General features: G+C 41.2%; 3 protein-coding genes across 3 annotated transcripts; 1 reads left to right on the top strand and 2 right to left on the bottom strand.

Annotated features, from left to right (window-relative positions):
* Positions 1–2,397: 2,397 nt before the first annotated feature.
* Positions 2,398–3,734, top strand: LOC108367201 (putative nuclease HARBI1). Its single transcript, XM_017621798.1, has 4 exons — positions 2,398–2,527; positions 2,590–3,031; positions 3,089–3,233; positions 3,310–3,734. The coding sequence occupies exons 1-4, from the start codon at positions 2,415–2,417 to the stop codon at positions 3,693–3,695; spliced, it is 1,086 nt and encodes a 361-aa protein (XP_017477287.1). The 5' UTR covers positions 2,398–2,414; the 3' UTR covers positions 3,696–3,734.
* Positions 3,735–3,801: 67 nt separating this feature from the next.
* LOC108367210 (uncharacterized) lies at positions 3,802–4,755 on the bottom strand. Its single transcript, XM_017621807.1, has 2 exons — positions 4,539–4,755; positions 3,802–4,484 (listed from the first exon to the last, which is right to left on the bottom strand). Exons 1-2 carry the CDS (start codon positions 4,731–4,733, stop codon positions 3,828–3,830), a joined length of 852 nt encoding a protein of 283 aa, XP_017477296.1. The 5' UTR covers positions 4,734–4,755; the 3' UTR covers positions 3,802–3,827.
* A 9,278-nt stretch (positions 4,756–14,033) lies between these two features.
* On the bottom strand, positions 14,034–15,431 carry LOC108367015 (uncharacterized). Its single transcript, XM_017621534.1, has one exon. The coding sequence runs from the start codon at positions 15,429–15,431 to the stop codon at positions 14,034–14,036; it is 1,398 nt and encodes a 465-aa protein (XP_017477023.1).
* Positions 15,432–15,900: the final 469 nt, after the last annotated feature.

Below are 15,900 nucleotides of genomic sequence, written 5' to 3'. Positions count from 1 at the left end.
GCTTAGTGGCCATGGGTTGCTTTCGACAGTACCTGCACTATTATGGTCACGATGACTCGACGGCATGTAATACATGTGAAAATGTCCCGGAAACCGCTGAACATGTACTTTTCGAGTGTCCTTCGTTTTCATCAGAAAGAGAGAAATTAAATACTTTGACTCAAGATGGCCTGAGTACGGAAAATATCGTTGAACACATGTTGAATGATAAAAAAGTATGGGGCACATTAAAGAATATAAGCAGAGAAATAATGGCAAAGCTAAGGATCAGAGAGCAACGCCGCCGCTTAGAAAGAGGAAATAGTTCAAGTTACTTGTGTTCAAAATATCTTCTTTTATCTTATTTTTTGCATTTCTTTGCAGGTAAACCCTGTGAACNAATTTAATTTTATTTATTTGCAACAGCTGGCGACCGACGCGGCGATCTTTCTACTTTGTGTTGGCCTTAGTGTTGTCAAATTTTGGATATGTGGACGGCTTTGAAGTTCGACGCCAACGCAACGCCAAAGTTGTATGCGAACCGGTATCTATTCTTTGTCTACGCAAATTTTCCCATGTCTACATATCCATATATATATGCATACATAAAAAAGAAACATCTGCTATATGGGTCAATGGGGAGCAGTGTCTTGCTGAGAAACCTTATAGTCAGGAGTATTTTGTCAGAGGTAAGATCGGCGGGATATATATCTATAGCTGTTATGCACCACCGAGCCTGAGTTATCAAGAATTTGAATCTTTTCTAGATAGACTAGTTGAAGACGCCATGTTATATTCTCCAAAGCTTATAGCGGGTGACTTTAATGCATGGGCCGTTGAATGGGGAAGCGTTAGAACAAACCGACGAGGGCATGCCCTATTAAAGGCATTTGCACCACTCGACTTGTTCTTACTGAATACAGGTAACAAAAACACTTTTGAGAAAAATGGCAGGGGCTCCGTCGTTCACATTGCATTTTGCACTCAATCACTGGCACCAAAAACCACTTGGAAGATTAGTGACATTTATACCCAGCGTGATCATTTAGCGATTTTAATTGAAATCTGTGATGTAAGAAACCCTTCTAGCAGATGTTTCAAAAAGTATGGTAAAGGATGGTATAAAGAATCGTTCGACCCAAATATGTTTAAACTAGTACTGGATGGTATCAGGGACGTTAGTGAAACACCAGATAATGCGGAAGCTCTTTCAGAAGAGCTCTCAAAAGCTGTTATCAGGGCATGCGATGCGTCAATGAGCAAAAAGGGCAACAAAATTACAAGAAAGCGGGTTTACTGGTGGACACCGGAAATAGCTGAGCTTCGATCTGAATGCAATAAAGCCAGAAGAAAATGTCAGCGAATAAGAACGGACGCCCAAAGAGACCATTTTAAATCTTTACGGANTACATACAAACATATATAAATATGCATGTTATGTGTGTACACATGTATGAATATAACTCTAAAAAATTCATTCCATAATCTATGTTTATGTATGTAATAAATTTTATTTGTTGTTTTAAATGCTGCCCTATTATAATACCTTACAATTATTAACATACTTTCGTACATAATCTATTGACATACATTCCCACATTTTTATGCACAAAAATGCATGTGTTGTATAGTACACTCGAAGCGCTCGCTCGTCGCTCACTCGTCTTTCCTAGCAGAGTGAGCATGCAGACAGCTACTCGCCTCGCACTGCGAGCGAGGCAACACACAACAGCCTCGCTCGTTTAATAGGAGCGCGAGCAAACAAGCAGCGCTCGCTCGTTTGGCGAGCGAGCCAAACTTCTCGTGCCTCGCCTCATTGCTGCTACGAGTACGAGCTGCGGCCTCGTTGTCTGCGAGGCATTGAGTAGGAGTTTGCTCGCTCGCTCGCTCGAACTCCGAGTTTTTTCCCACCCTGCAAACAACCAAGATTTATTGGTAGGTTGTTTAACCAACCCCACCAAAAACCAATCAGCTGTTCAGCACAAAATGTAAACAAACAAGCAAATGCAACAACAATTTCAAGGAACAAGCAGAAGTACTGCCTTTTAATTGGCATATTTAGATAAAGTTGAACTGAACCCCAACGAAAGCTAAATGGAATTTAAACAGCAATCCACAATTAAACTTAAGTGCCGTTAAATATTCATTTGAAATTGGCCCTTAGGGCCCGTTGTTCAATGTCTGATTAACACAAATCGGAACTTCTACCTCCGGTTAAATATAATCATGACTATTACGGTATCCGACGAATGCCACTCCCGCGAATGGCATTCGATTCGCATTCCCCTCGCATGTTGAAGTTTGCGGTATTCCCATAAACGTCGGATGGCTGCTTTATCGACTCACGCAGCGGATTGTGTCAAACGCTTTTTGACATTTCTCGAATTGTCATTTTTAATTAATTTGTGTTTGGAAAAAATTAAATTTGTGTTAAAATGGATTCGATTGCTTTTTATTTTAACAATGATGAAGATGAAAGTAGTTCCGCAAGTGTAAGAAGGTCCGTGAGGGATAGAGCACCTAACATTTTTAAACTGACAGACATAGAGTAAGCAAAATAAGTATAAAAGTTTGATCACACATGCGAATATACACTTTTGTCTCCAACAGGTTTATTAAACAATTTCGAGTAAATAAAAATGCATATAAACATATTTCAAGCATAATTTGCGGTAAAATTCCTCCCGTGATAAAATCCACAGCAATTAGTCGGCAACAAAAGCTATCTTTATGTCTGCGAATCTTAGCAGAAGGAAGCTACCAAAATGCTGTTGGCAAAGACTACATGCTTGGTATGGCTCAACCAACAGTTTCTAAGATATTTTCAGAGGTTATTGATATTCTGGAAAACGAGTTGTGTGATAAGTGGTTGAATTTAAAAATGAATGACGAGGAGCAAATGGAGTCTCGGAGTTACTTTTACAACAAATCGAAAATTCCCGGGATTGTAATGTGCATTGATGGTACGCACATAAGGATAGCAAAACCTACAGGCTCAAACTCTCACCTTTTTTATAATAGAAAAGGCTTCTATAGTCTCAATGTGCTTGTTGTAAGTTTGTACATTTTTTTTGCAATAGTTTTATATATTTTTTTTTTCATGGTTTAGATATGTGATCATAAACAGCGCATAAGGTACGTTAACGCGAAATACCCAGGGTCAGCTCACGATTCATTTGTTTGGTCTAACAGCGACGTATCACAATACTTCCAAGCACAATATGAAGGTGGTAATCGAAATCTGCGACTATTAGGTATAACTATAAATTATATAATTTACTATTCAACTTCATATTCTTTACATATAATAATTTTTTATTTAATTCTTAGGTGACGCAGGGTACGGTCTCGCACCCTGGCTTATAACTCCTTTTCGGAACCCTGCACCTAATACTCCTTCAAGTCGCTTTAACAAATGGCATAGTTCTGGGCGAAACATTATAGAGAGAACTATTGGTGTTTGGAAAAACTGGTGTAGATGTCTTCTGTCTGCGCGCCAACTTCATTATTCTCCTGAAAAGGCTGTGAAAATAATCAATGTAGCTGCGGCACTACACAATTTACGCATTCACTACAATATCCATGATGAGTATCTTGATCACGTAACTAATGAGGAAGATTCAGACACCGATTTCCAAGAAATCGAGCGACCGGAGAGGTATTATACTGAAGCAGTTCAACTACGTAATCAAATGCTCCAAAGTTTTTTGTCATAAGTTTTATTTTATTATAAATAAAATTGCTGCCTTCATGGCTAAAGCTAAACTAAATATGTATTGCTGCCTTCATGGCTAAAGCTAAACTAGATATGTATTGCTGCCTTCATAGCTAAACTTAAACTATATCTACTACTTCTTTAGCGCATTTTTCACTCCCTGTATCTCCAATTCTAAAAGTTGCTCCTTAACTTTGGTCTTGTGCCGCAATAATTGTTCCGTTACCAAATTATGTCTTTTTGTCTCGGCAACTAAGTTCCCTAGTATGGAGCGCATACCCTCAACGTTGTTGTTGAGACTGCTCATTGTTTTTTGCATTTTTTTTAAATTATTTGCTACATCTTCCATTTTTCTTTTTTGACTTTTTAAATTACATACGACGTTGTCGTAATATTTTTTTTGCATATCCAACTGAGTTTTAAGGAGCGTCAATTGGGTTCTCCTTTGTGGCACTCTCTGTTGGGGTTGCGGAGACGTAGGTGAAGAACTGTTTCCATTTGAATTTTCAGCATTTTCCATATTATCAGCTTCTTCCCTGTTTACTGCACCACTGGTAGATGGCTCGGAAGCTGCGCTGTCTGTGTGGCTACCACGAGATGGGCCTTGTGGCGTACCACAGTGCCTGCCGGAGACTCCCGCAACGGCGTCATAAATATTCACCAGCTGCGCAACTTCCTCTTCCAAAGCAGTCAATTGTACCTCCCTATTTGGACCTCCACCTGTTGCTCGCATTTGTATTCGGTTGTTAGACAATTTTTTCTTTATGGAGGATTTAAAATCTGACCATACCTGAAAATAGTTCAAGTTTAATAAAATTGGTTTATAAATAATCAACTTTCTTACTTTTTTCCACTCGGCAAGGGACTTTGTTGGAGGTCCTAACGCATTTAAGTCCGTGCTAAGTGATGTCCAGAACACGGATACTACCTCTGGTGGCTCATTGGACATACTTTTGGCAATGCCCCCGTTGAGCTTCATCCGTTCAGCCATTAAAGCGAATTGTTCTCGGTTTGTGGTACGACTTCTGTTAGAAAACATAATAAGCACATATAATTTACTAAAAAATGTTAAAAATAAGTCACCTTTTATTGAATTCCATCTTATTGCGTGATATTTTCAATTTTTTTTATTAAATCCGCAACAATTATTCAGCGAATGACACTTAGAGCAAAAGACACTTATTGCGTTTCGATTACGATTATGGGAATACACACCCCTATTGCGAGTGTCGACTGGCAGTAGAATAGAAATTTGTCGATCGAGTCGATCATCTTTTATTTTGCTATTGTGTAACTTGATCGATAAAAATTTGTACTATTGTGAATGGTTGACAGAATTGTAAACAGCTGTTTGTTTGCATACATTTGTTTCTTGAGTGTTTTATTTACATCATTTTTAAAATAATTGCTTTTATTATAAAATTTAAAAAATGGACACAGTTGAAATATGGTTTAGTGATGAGGAAGATGATGCGGAAGCTAATAGATTAGTAGAGTCGGCTAAAGCAAGGAGGGAATTGCGAGATTCGTCGGATCCCTTGGACATGGAAGGTGTATGTACACGTGTGAGTTTTATGAATAGAAGTTGTGTTGGGTTTTTGTGTCCAAATGCGTGACCCGAGTTTAAAAACTTTAACATAACAACATAACAAGTGTATTGAAAGAATTCAACTTTAATTTAAAATAAAGATTTCAAATTTCCGAGCACTAGTCAATTAATAAATTATGCAGTTTTTTTGTATAAACTTTTGATGTTGGTTCTCCGCAAAAACACTGTGGATGGCGTAGCCGGAGTTATATGCTTTTCCAATAGAAGCGGAGCTTCCTACCCTACTCTTTCCGGAAATTCCTTTGCCTATGTCTTCACTCTCCTGCATCAGTGCGACCAACGCGCAAGTTGCCTTTTGTTGCTTATAATTTTTGATCTGTAATTCAGACACATACATGCATATGTATATTTCACAATTTTTTACAACTTCCAGTTCAATTGACTTACTTTTTATCCATTATAGTACCACTTTCTTATGTAAATTTTATAAACGCAAACTCCAACGACTAAAAAACAGCAATAGAAGGATGAGCGATTAAAAAGTATTCACAGTCGCTAATTGAGCGACTAAGCGACACTCGCAATAGCATCGATAATCGATAATCGCTTAATAGTCGTTTATCTACTGCCAGTCGACATTCGCAATAGGGGTGACAGTGAATCCGCGAACTGCTTTATCAACAAATTTTTATTCGCGAACTCCATTGCCGATCGGTTATGAGAATACCAGATCTTCTCAATTCGATTCGCATTCCCCGCGGATGGCATTCGTCGGATACCGTAATAGGCATGAATATGCTCTATCGATCACATATTATATGCATGATGCCAAAATCTTCGATAATAATGTACTGATGATAGCTATACATTGAACAACGGGCCCTTAACTTAGATGAAAATGCTTCAGTTTAAGATAGACTTTATGTGAAAAAATACCTATGCAGTCGCAGATGTATTAAAAGAAACGCCACGGTTTAGTATATATCTATATAGAATTCAATGATTATAATTTACATGTTTTTAGTATGACAATTGCAATAATAAAGAATAAGAAAGAAAGCAGTTGGTTCGTTTACACTGATTTGCCAAAAGCAGTAGTGCAGAGATTAAATGTCAAACCAGAGTGGCCGCATATACAAGAAATATTTTAGAATGCTAATATTAACACTCCCACTCATTCCAAACATTTTTACATTTACAAAAATAGAAAGCGTATGCATAGATAGATAGATGACAAATTAATTTCAAATTCAAAGTTTACTTATTCTCTTACATCACATCATGCCAAGTCGGGTTACGTTTGATTCTTAGAGTTGCCTTGTCAAGGGTTTGGTGAAGACATCTGCCAATTGATCTCGGCTTCCGACATGCTCCAAGTGTATTTTTCCACTTTGGTACAGGTCCCGTACGAAAAATAGCCTGACGTGGATGATGCAGTTCTGGGTTTTGCACCAACTTTATTGCACTCAAATTGTTAATGTGCAAAGTTGTAGACTTCTGTTGTTGTAGGCCAATATCCTTTAGTAACTGTCGCAACCGAACAGCTTCTTTCGCACCTTCAGTAATGGCCATAAACGGAAGCTGTTCCGTTGATGACTGTGCGACCGTACTTTGTCTTTGGCTTCTCCGTGTAATCACACCGTTGCCTATCTTGAATGCATGCCCTGTTGTTGATCGTCGGGTGTCCAAATCTCTTGCGTAGTCGGCATCCGTGTAACCGACCAAAGACACTTCGTTCGAGTTCACATATGTGATGACCAGTGATTTCGTGTGATTCAAATAACGAAAAACTCGTTTGATGGCACAAATGTGTGTGCTATTAGGGGCTTCCAAAAACTTACTGACCTCCCACTGCATATGAAATATCCGGCCGCGCGACTGTTGCAGCGTATGTCAACGATCCACATGCCTGCCGATATGGAAAATTTGAGTTACCTTCTTGTTTCGACTTAGTCAATATTGTGCCAGCATCGAATGGTGTTGAAACGATTTTCGATTCGTTCATGCGGAATTTCTGGACAATTTTGTTAATATGCGATGCCTGCGTGATAGTTATTGTTTTAGCTAATCGATCGCGTTTGATTTCAATGCCAACGTAATATTCGCCGTTTCTCAATGTGATTTTAAACTCATTTATTAGCTTCTTTACCAATGCATCGATAGCGCAATTTCTGTGGGAAAGAATTAAGCCATCAACACACAGCAAAACGATTACCTTTTCTCAACTGATGCATCCATAGAAAAAACACGTGTCCGCCTTCGATTGTTCCAAACCACAGCGTTGAATAAAATCCGCAAACTTTGAGTTCCAGGCTCTCGATGCTTGTTCGAGACCATCCGGTACTTGCATGTAAATAGTTTCTTTCAGGTCACCATTTAAGAATGCTGTTTTTACATCAAATTGTGCGATCTCCATGTCTTCAACTGCTGTAATAGCTTAAATGCATCGAACCGTTTCATAACGGCCGACAGGAGAAAACGTGTCCTTGTAGCCAACGCCGGCAGATTGGGAATAACCCTTGGCTACAAGCCGAGCTTTGTACTTTGGTTCCTCATTTGGAGACATCTTCAATTTAAACACCCACTTATTACCTATCACCTTGCATTTTCCCGGTCGATCGACAAGATCCCATGTATCGTTTTCTTTCAGTGAATCTATTTCTTCCCGCACTGCTTTCATCCATTGTTTCGATTCATTGGAAAATTTCGCCTCCTGAAAGGCAACGATTCAATCGAAATAGCTGACAAGGCCATATCCGCCTGGTAGAATTCAGTTGGCTTTGGATTCGGGCGCAAGCCCGATCGCTTTGGGTCATAATCCTTTTTCTTCGGACTAACCGCTGCGTCACCGACATCATGGTATTCTTCGTCTTCACTTGAACTTTCTACAATTGTTTTTATCGTTTTTGGTGATATAACTTTTATTACCTCTTCCGTCTTCTCGGTCGTTGATTCATCTTCGGGTATAATTAACGATTCGCTTCGAATAAAATTCTCATGAAATTTAACGTCGCAACTTAAAACGCAAACCGTCAACGACGTAACATAGACGTACGTTGACGCTGAAACGATCTACCTAATGGGATTCGCGTGTTAACGAAAACTCACCACCGCATGGCTGTGACGTTGCCGTTGCTTCTCTCTCTCTCTATCAACAGTAAATTTTGTATGCTGCTACGTACGTCAACCTACATTTACGCTACGTCGTTGACTAACTACGCTTTTACAAATACTTTTCTTGACTCAGGATCATACAGTCGAAAGTTCTTGCTTGTAGGCTCGTATCCCACCAAAAATACTTTCTTTGATTTCACGTCCCATTTCTTGCTAAAAACTTTAGGAATGTGAGCATACGCAATGGTACCAAACACTTTTAAGTGACCAAGAAACGGTTTCTCACCAAACCACTGCTCATAGGGTGTGGTTTTCCGACTTTTTGACTTTGTCGTTCGATTCAAAATAAAAACCGCTGTTCGAACTGCCTCTGGCCATAATGATTTATCCATATTGCTTGCTAATAACATTGTTCGATGCGACCTTTCTGCTCGGGAATATTTGGTGCAATGCGTTCAATCATAATACCTCTCTTCGCTAATGTGTTTCTTGCGTCTTGGTTAATGAACTCGGTTCCGTTGTCGCATCGAATACGTTTTACTTTGCATTCTTTGGAATTTTCGACGAATGGCAAAAATTCTACCAGATGCGCATTGCTTTCGGACTCGTGTCCCAAGAAAAAAACCGTTCGTAATGTTGTAGCTTCATCTTTCAACAGAAAAAAATAATTTTGGCCACCGATTCCCATCGTTTCCACTTTTCCACACAAGTTAATGAGAAAACATTCACCCTTCGACACGTCTCGCCTCTCAGTTAACGGATGTTAGCTCCGATGAGACTTACCAAACTGGCACTCTTCGCAAAAAAAATCATTTGCATTAGTGACTTCGATTCCGTTTACCAAATTCTTATTAACCATCGATTTAATATGAGCTACGTTGATATGACCCAACCTTCTGTGCCACTGTTGTAACGACGCCGAAGGATTGCACTCTTTTGAAACGAAGCATGAATTAGCACGATTTTTAATTGCTGGACGAAATAACATCCACACCAAGTCGTTCTTATCTTTCACCCCGACTGCTACAATCTTCTGATTTTAGAACAATGCATTTGCTTGCTTCAAATTTCACACGAAACCCCTTTCGTGTCAACTGGCCAATTGATAACAAGTTCACTGTTGATTTCGGTGCATACCGTACGTTTTCTAGTCAACGAGTCTCCGTGCTACCGTTGACAAATGCTTCGACCTTAATTGTTCTAGTGCCAAGAACGTCGATAACTTCATCATTTGCCAGTTTAACACCCCGTTGTTCCGTTGTAGTTGAGTATTCAATGAACCAGTCCTTGCGATGAGTTACACTCTTAGTTGCAGCAGAATCAGCTATCCATACGTCATCATATTTTGCCGCCAAAATGTCATCAAGAGCAGAAAAAGCATATGATTTCGACTCTTTCTTTGATCTGTCTTTCGATTGCTTATTTTTCTCTATGCAATCCCGTCTCCAATGACTAACTTGACCACAAGAGAAACAAGCTGACTTTGGTTTTCCGTTAGTTTGTGGTTTCCTTTTCTTTTTCTTTTTCTCATTGTTGCGGCTGTAGCGGATTAAATTAAAACGACGCGTGCTTAATGCTTACTGGTTCATTTATTACTGAGCTCATAGACTAACTAAATGACAAAGCTAAGAGAGTGGAAGTGTATTGCGAATATGCGTGAGAGGCGCGAACATACCGGCCTCCTTAAATGAGTAGTTCAATAATTTGTACATTGTTAAATTACAAAATTGTAAAAAAAATAAAGTGTGCAAACTTATGTGATGCATAAAATATGAGTATATACTACTGAGATTTTTCATCATATGATAAAATAGGTACAAGCTTTACGATGGGCCTAGTCAACAGGCCTTCGGCAGTTTTGATATCTACTACTCTTGTATAACCATCTTGTCCAGGATGGCATTTGACGACACGAGCTAGCTTCCAATTCGCAGGAGGAATACGTTCGTCCCTCACCACGACCAAGTCCCCTTCTCGTATGTTTTTCTTCGGACGCACCCATTTAGCTCTAGTTTGCAGTGTTGAAAGGTATTCTAGCTGCCAGCGACGCCAAAAATGTTTACGTACGGCGGATATAAGCTGCCATCGTTGATTTATATTACCCTTAAAATCGAGCATTGTAGGTTCGGGTAATGCTTTGAGGGGCTCGCCAATCAAAAAGTGACCAGGAGTCAATGTTTCCAGGTCAGACGAAGCACTCGAGAGCGGGCACAAAGGGCGTGAGTTGACGCAAGCCTCTACTTCGGTGATCAGGGTACAAATCTCTTCGCACGTCAACAAGGTCGATTCGAGGGCTCGCCGAAGGTGGAACTTTACACGCTTAACAGCGGACTCCCAAAAACCGCCCATATGAGGACCGCTTGGGGGATTAAACTGTCATTCTACGCTAGAGTTCGCAAAAAGCTGCTGGATTTTCGGATCGTCCATCGCCTGTTGAAATACTGTCCGTAGATCCTTCTCAGCACCCACAAAATTAGTTCCATTGTCAGATACGTATGTACGGCAATAACCTCGACGTGAGACAAATCTTTTAACAACACTGATAACAGGTCTCTGAGGATAAGTTACTCGCTAATTCCAGATGCATAGCGCCAGTCGCCATGCAAATAAAAACAGCTGTATAGCCCTTGGTAGACTTTGACCCGCGTCCTTTGGAGAATTTTACGCTAAATGGGCCAGCCATATCTACGCCGGTGACAGAGAAAGGTCGACCTGCGTAGTTAACCCTAAAGCTTGGTATGTCGGCCATCATCTGTTNGTATAGCCCTTGGTAGACTTTGACCCGCGGCCTTTGGCGAATTTTACGCTAAATGGGCCAGCCATATCTACGCCGGTGACAGAGAAAGGTCGACCTGCGTAGTTAACCCTAAAGCTTGGTATGTCGGCCATCATCTGTTGCTGTCGAATAGCACTTTGACGTCGACACGTAGTACAATTATGAAAGATTTTTCGAACCAATCCTCGTGCGCCCATTACCCAAAACCGACGTTGTAGTACAGTCTGCATAAGTTGTGGTCCACCGCGCAAGAGGCTTTTGTGAAGGTCATTAATTATCATGATTACGATGATGGACTTTGACGNCATAAGTTGTGGTCCACCGCGCAAGAGGCTTTTGTGAAGGTCATTAATTATCATGATTACGATGATGGACTTTGACGGTAAGACGATAGGAAACTTGATGTCTGGCGATACAGCGGAGCGCCGAATCCTACCACCCGCCCTTAATATGTTGTTGTCGTCGAGGAATACGTTGAGCCGAATTAGTGCGCTGCGAAGCGAGATGGGTTTAGAGTGTGCGCAACACCAGATTCCTTCGTTGAATGCTTGCCTTTGCACCTGACGTATCCAGTATTCTTCGGCGGCACGTAACTCTGCGTATGTTAACGGACCTCCTTGCCTTTGCTTTTCCCGCGAATTGCGTATATATCGCAACCAATAAGCTGTAATGCGTTTCAAACGTAAAAACGGCGAAAACCTTGCGAGCATATATCAGGATTCGCTTTGGGTGCAGTTCCAGCTCTTTCGATGGTATTGATGGTGAGTTAGGCCAGTATTTATCATCCTGCGCCAACCGGGAAGGCCCATTCCACCATAATTTATGCTGGATAATTTGCGCAGGTTGCATACCTCTTGATGCGCAATCAGCTGGATTATCGGTTGTACATACGTTGGACCAATCTTCCGATGCTATATTCGACTGTGCTGTGGCGACTCGGTTCGCTACAAATACAGACCAGCGGCTGGGGTGGCTTTGTAACCAGGCCAATGCGTTCATGGAGTCCGTCCATCCATATATTTTGGGTACCAGTCCAGCTAACGATTGTTGAACGTGATGTGTGAGTTTTGACACTTGAACGGCGGCGCACAACTCGAGCTTAGCTATAGAAATAGAACGGAGACGTGAGAGCTTTGTTTTTGCAATTACCATAGCTACAGTTATTGAGCCGTCAGCATGTCGTGTCCGAGCGTATACTACACCAGCGTACGCCTGCTGTGAAGCGTCTGCGAAGCAGTGCAGATCTGTCTTTGAACCTTCCATTCCGGTTCCAAGCCATCTTTGGATTTAGAGTCCAGAAAGTAATTTTAAATTCTCGCGATGATTCAGCCAGCAAACGGCGATGTCTTCTGGTACGGCATCATCCCAGTCTAATCCATGCTGCCAGAGTCGTTGGAATAACGTTTTGGGGACCAAGGTTCCAGCTTCCCTGTAGGATCGAATAATCGACAGGAATCTGACAAAAGCGATCTTTTGGTGAGATTTTTCGGTGGGGACCCCAATTTGATGTCGAAGTATAAGTAGTCATCCGTGGAATTCCACATTAGTCCTAAAGCGCGTACTGTATCATCGTCAGCAAGCAAATGAGATATATTGTGCTCTCTTGCATCGAGTGGGATATTGCGGATGACGAATGGCGAGTTTGATGCCCACTTCCGCAGTTCAAAGCAACCATTTCCAAGTATTCGGGATATTTCTTTGCGCAGACTATTGGGGCTTGTTTCGTATGAGCTACCGGTTAACAAGTCGTCCATATAAAAATCTCGGAGGATGACGGAAGATGCGAGGGGGTAGAATGTAGCGGCTTTTTTGGCTGTCTGCTGCAGCGCTTTGACTGCGAGATGAGAACTAGAGGCAATACCATAAGTAACCCTTAATCTTGTAGGGGCTCATGTTTGCTTCTGCGCCATATGACTCGTTGATAATCGGCGTCTTCTTCAGCGGCCATTACCTAACGATACATACCGCTGATGTCAGCGGTTAAAGCGTACATGTGAATTTGAAAGCGGTTTAAAATAGAAGTTGCGGCCCGATCATCAAATTATCATTAAGCGACAGGCCGTTTGTGTTTTTTTGCGAAGCGCTGAAGACGATACGAGTTTTCGTTGTGCAGCTCGACTCTTTGATAACGCTGTGATGTGGAATATACCAATTTGACGAAGGCACGTTACTTACCGACTCCATATGACCCTGATCCAACATATCGTGCAAGAATGCATGATATTGTTCTCGATGCTCGTTATTTAGCTCAAGCCTTCTTTCCATTCTTGACCAAGATTGTACCGCTATAGCCCATGAGTCACCTAATTTAATGTTTTGCCTAAATGGCAAATGCACGATAAAGCGTCCTTGCGTGTTTCATCGGTGAGTTGTTTCGAATAGCTTTTCACATCTTGTCTCTTCAGTAGTAAAGTAACGAGTCTCCGGTAATTCATCAAGTGTCCACGCCTTTATCACTGCCTTTGTTAAGTCGATATCTGAATATAAGCAAGGAGATGTATTGTTCGATTTACCTAAAGTAGTTAACTTGCCGAACAGCACCCAGCCAAAAACTGTCTTCTGCGCGATCGGAGTATTAGGCGGGCCCTTTATAACCTCTGTTTCCAATAGAGAATACATTTCATCAGATCCTATAATTAAGTTTATGCGAGCTGGCAAGTAATACTGCGGATCAGCTAATTTTAGGCCTTCAATGTACGGCCATTTGGAAGAGTGTATTTTCGCCGCGGGCAAAGATTCTGTAAGCTTTGTCAACACGAGAGCAGATAGAGGGAATGTTTCGGTGACCTCCATTGGCGTCAACAACAATGATGTTTCGCCCTTTACCTTACCCTTTGAGCATCCGATTCCGGACACAATAACTTCACCTTTTAGCTTATTGTAATCTTTGAACACATGCTTCAGTTATAAATGAAGAGTGTGAGCCTGTCACATGCTCGTAATTGGGCAGTAGCGAGAAGAACGGCTTGCCTAAAGGTCGCGTCAGAATGTGTGCCCGAAGTGGTTGCTTCTGGTGCGCTTAGTGCGGCAGTGGCAGAGTACGACGAACGCCTTGCAAGTAAGGTGATGTTTGCATTATCACTATTTTTGGATGATTGTGAATTCGCAGTATCCATCGAAGTAGTGTAGGTTTCGGAATAATGAAGTAGCGTATGGTGGCGATGTCTGCATATTCTGCACGTTGATGCGCTTCGGCACTTGTCTCTTTTATGCATCTCGCCCAAACAGTTTGTACAAGCGTTTTTATTTCGGATTACGTCCTTTCGCGTGGTTACCGGGATTTCACGAAATTGAGGGCATTGATAAATTCTATGCTCACCAGAACAATACAAACACCGTTTGGAATCCGTCTGACCCCCTTGCGTGGCGTGATATGCATTTATTTTGTTTTTGGGTCTTGCTGCAGTCTGTTTCGTAAACCCAGTATGCGTTAACGCTGCCTCTAGCGAGCGACATTGAGTTTCGAGAAATTCCTGCAAAATATTAAGATCTACCTCTTGTTGTTCTCCAAGTGAAAGTTCCCATTGTCGTCTTGTTTCGTTTGCTAGCCTATGCACAATTACGTGTATAAACCATTCATCCCAATGTTGAACCGGCAGCGCCAAAGCCTTCGATGCACGAACATTTTGCATGATGGGGTCTAATACGCCTTTGATTACAGTGGGAGTGTCGCTGTTTGCCTTTTGCACCGAAAAAATAGCACGGAAATGATGATCTTTATTAACACGCGGAATATTGTACCGTGTTGTTAATAAATTCCAGGCTTCGCTGAAATTTGCATCTTGAAGTTTGAAATTTGAGATTAGTTGCAGCGGCTCTTTAGACAAGCAGCAGCGTAAATAGTGCAATTTTTGACTTCCAGTCAGCGTTTCGTGTTTTAGTACGATGGCACTGAAACTGTCGAAAAATGTGAGCCATGTTGTCGGATCTCCTTCAAAATGAGGTAAATTAAATGCTGGAAGCTTGATGTTTGGAATGACAGATGTGCTGCGTGAAACCTCGCCTACTGTTGTTGTGTTAAGAGGAGATTGTGCTTCGAGCATTGCTTTGAAATTTGACATTGCGGATGCATACCATTGTTCGCCCTGTTCTCTTTCGTACTGTTCTGCTTCTATGGCGTTTGCTCCGCAAGACTCTTCCACAATTTCTTGAGCAATACTGAACCGGCCCCATTGTTCACGTAAAAGCTCTATGTATACTTCCAGCTGCTGTTTGGAGTATTTTCCGCTTTCAGCTTTACTGAGTTCAAGAGAGCGTTTAATTGCATTTCGTGCCGAGTCTCTTTTGTTCACAGACATTTCAATGCACTTCAAAACGGTGTACCAAAGAAATGAATATGACCTTAAAATAACCGTTTCCCTGATGTGCTCTTTTGCCTTACTGGCTGTAGGTTTCAATGAACATAAATAGTTTATTCACATACACTTTCACGGCAGCGAATGCAGGTGCACTTCTAGTTTTATTGTTTTTGTAGTCTGTATTTAGTTAATTGCGTATTCACTTTAGTACTTGCGATTAAATTAATTTTATATTGTTAAGCGATTTTTTTATATGCGTTAATAACCGAGATCCGGTCTGAAGGACCATCTTGCGGCAGTAGCGGAGTAAATTAATGGGCCGATTACGGATAGCAACACAACCACGGTTCGGTTGCCAGCTGACAACGCAACTGGAAAGAAAATTTGTATTACGAATGGCAACTATCGTCAGTTGCTGTCGATTTATCGATAATCGAAACTGGACAGTTCGACAACCAGCAAGCGGCTG

Source organism: Rhagoletis zephyria, unplaced genomic scaffold, assembly GCF_001687245.7.
Source record: "Rhagoletis zephyria isolate East Lansing unplaced genomic scaffold, Rhagoletis_zephyria_1.1 Rzeph_scaffold_00042, whole genome shotgun sequence".
Taxonomy (NCBI): Eukaryota; Metazoa; Arthropoda; class Insecta; order Diptera; family Tephritidae; genus Rhagoletis; species Rhagoletis zephyria.
Note: the sequence above shows the minus strand (reverse complement) of the source record. Positions and strands in the feature narration are given on the sequence as shown.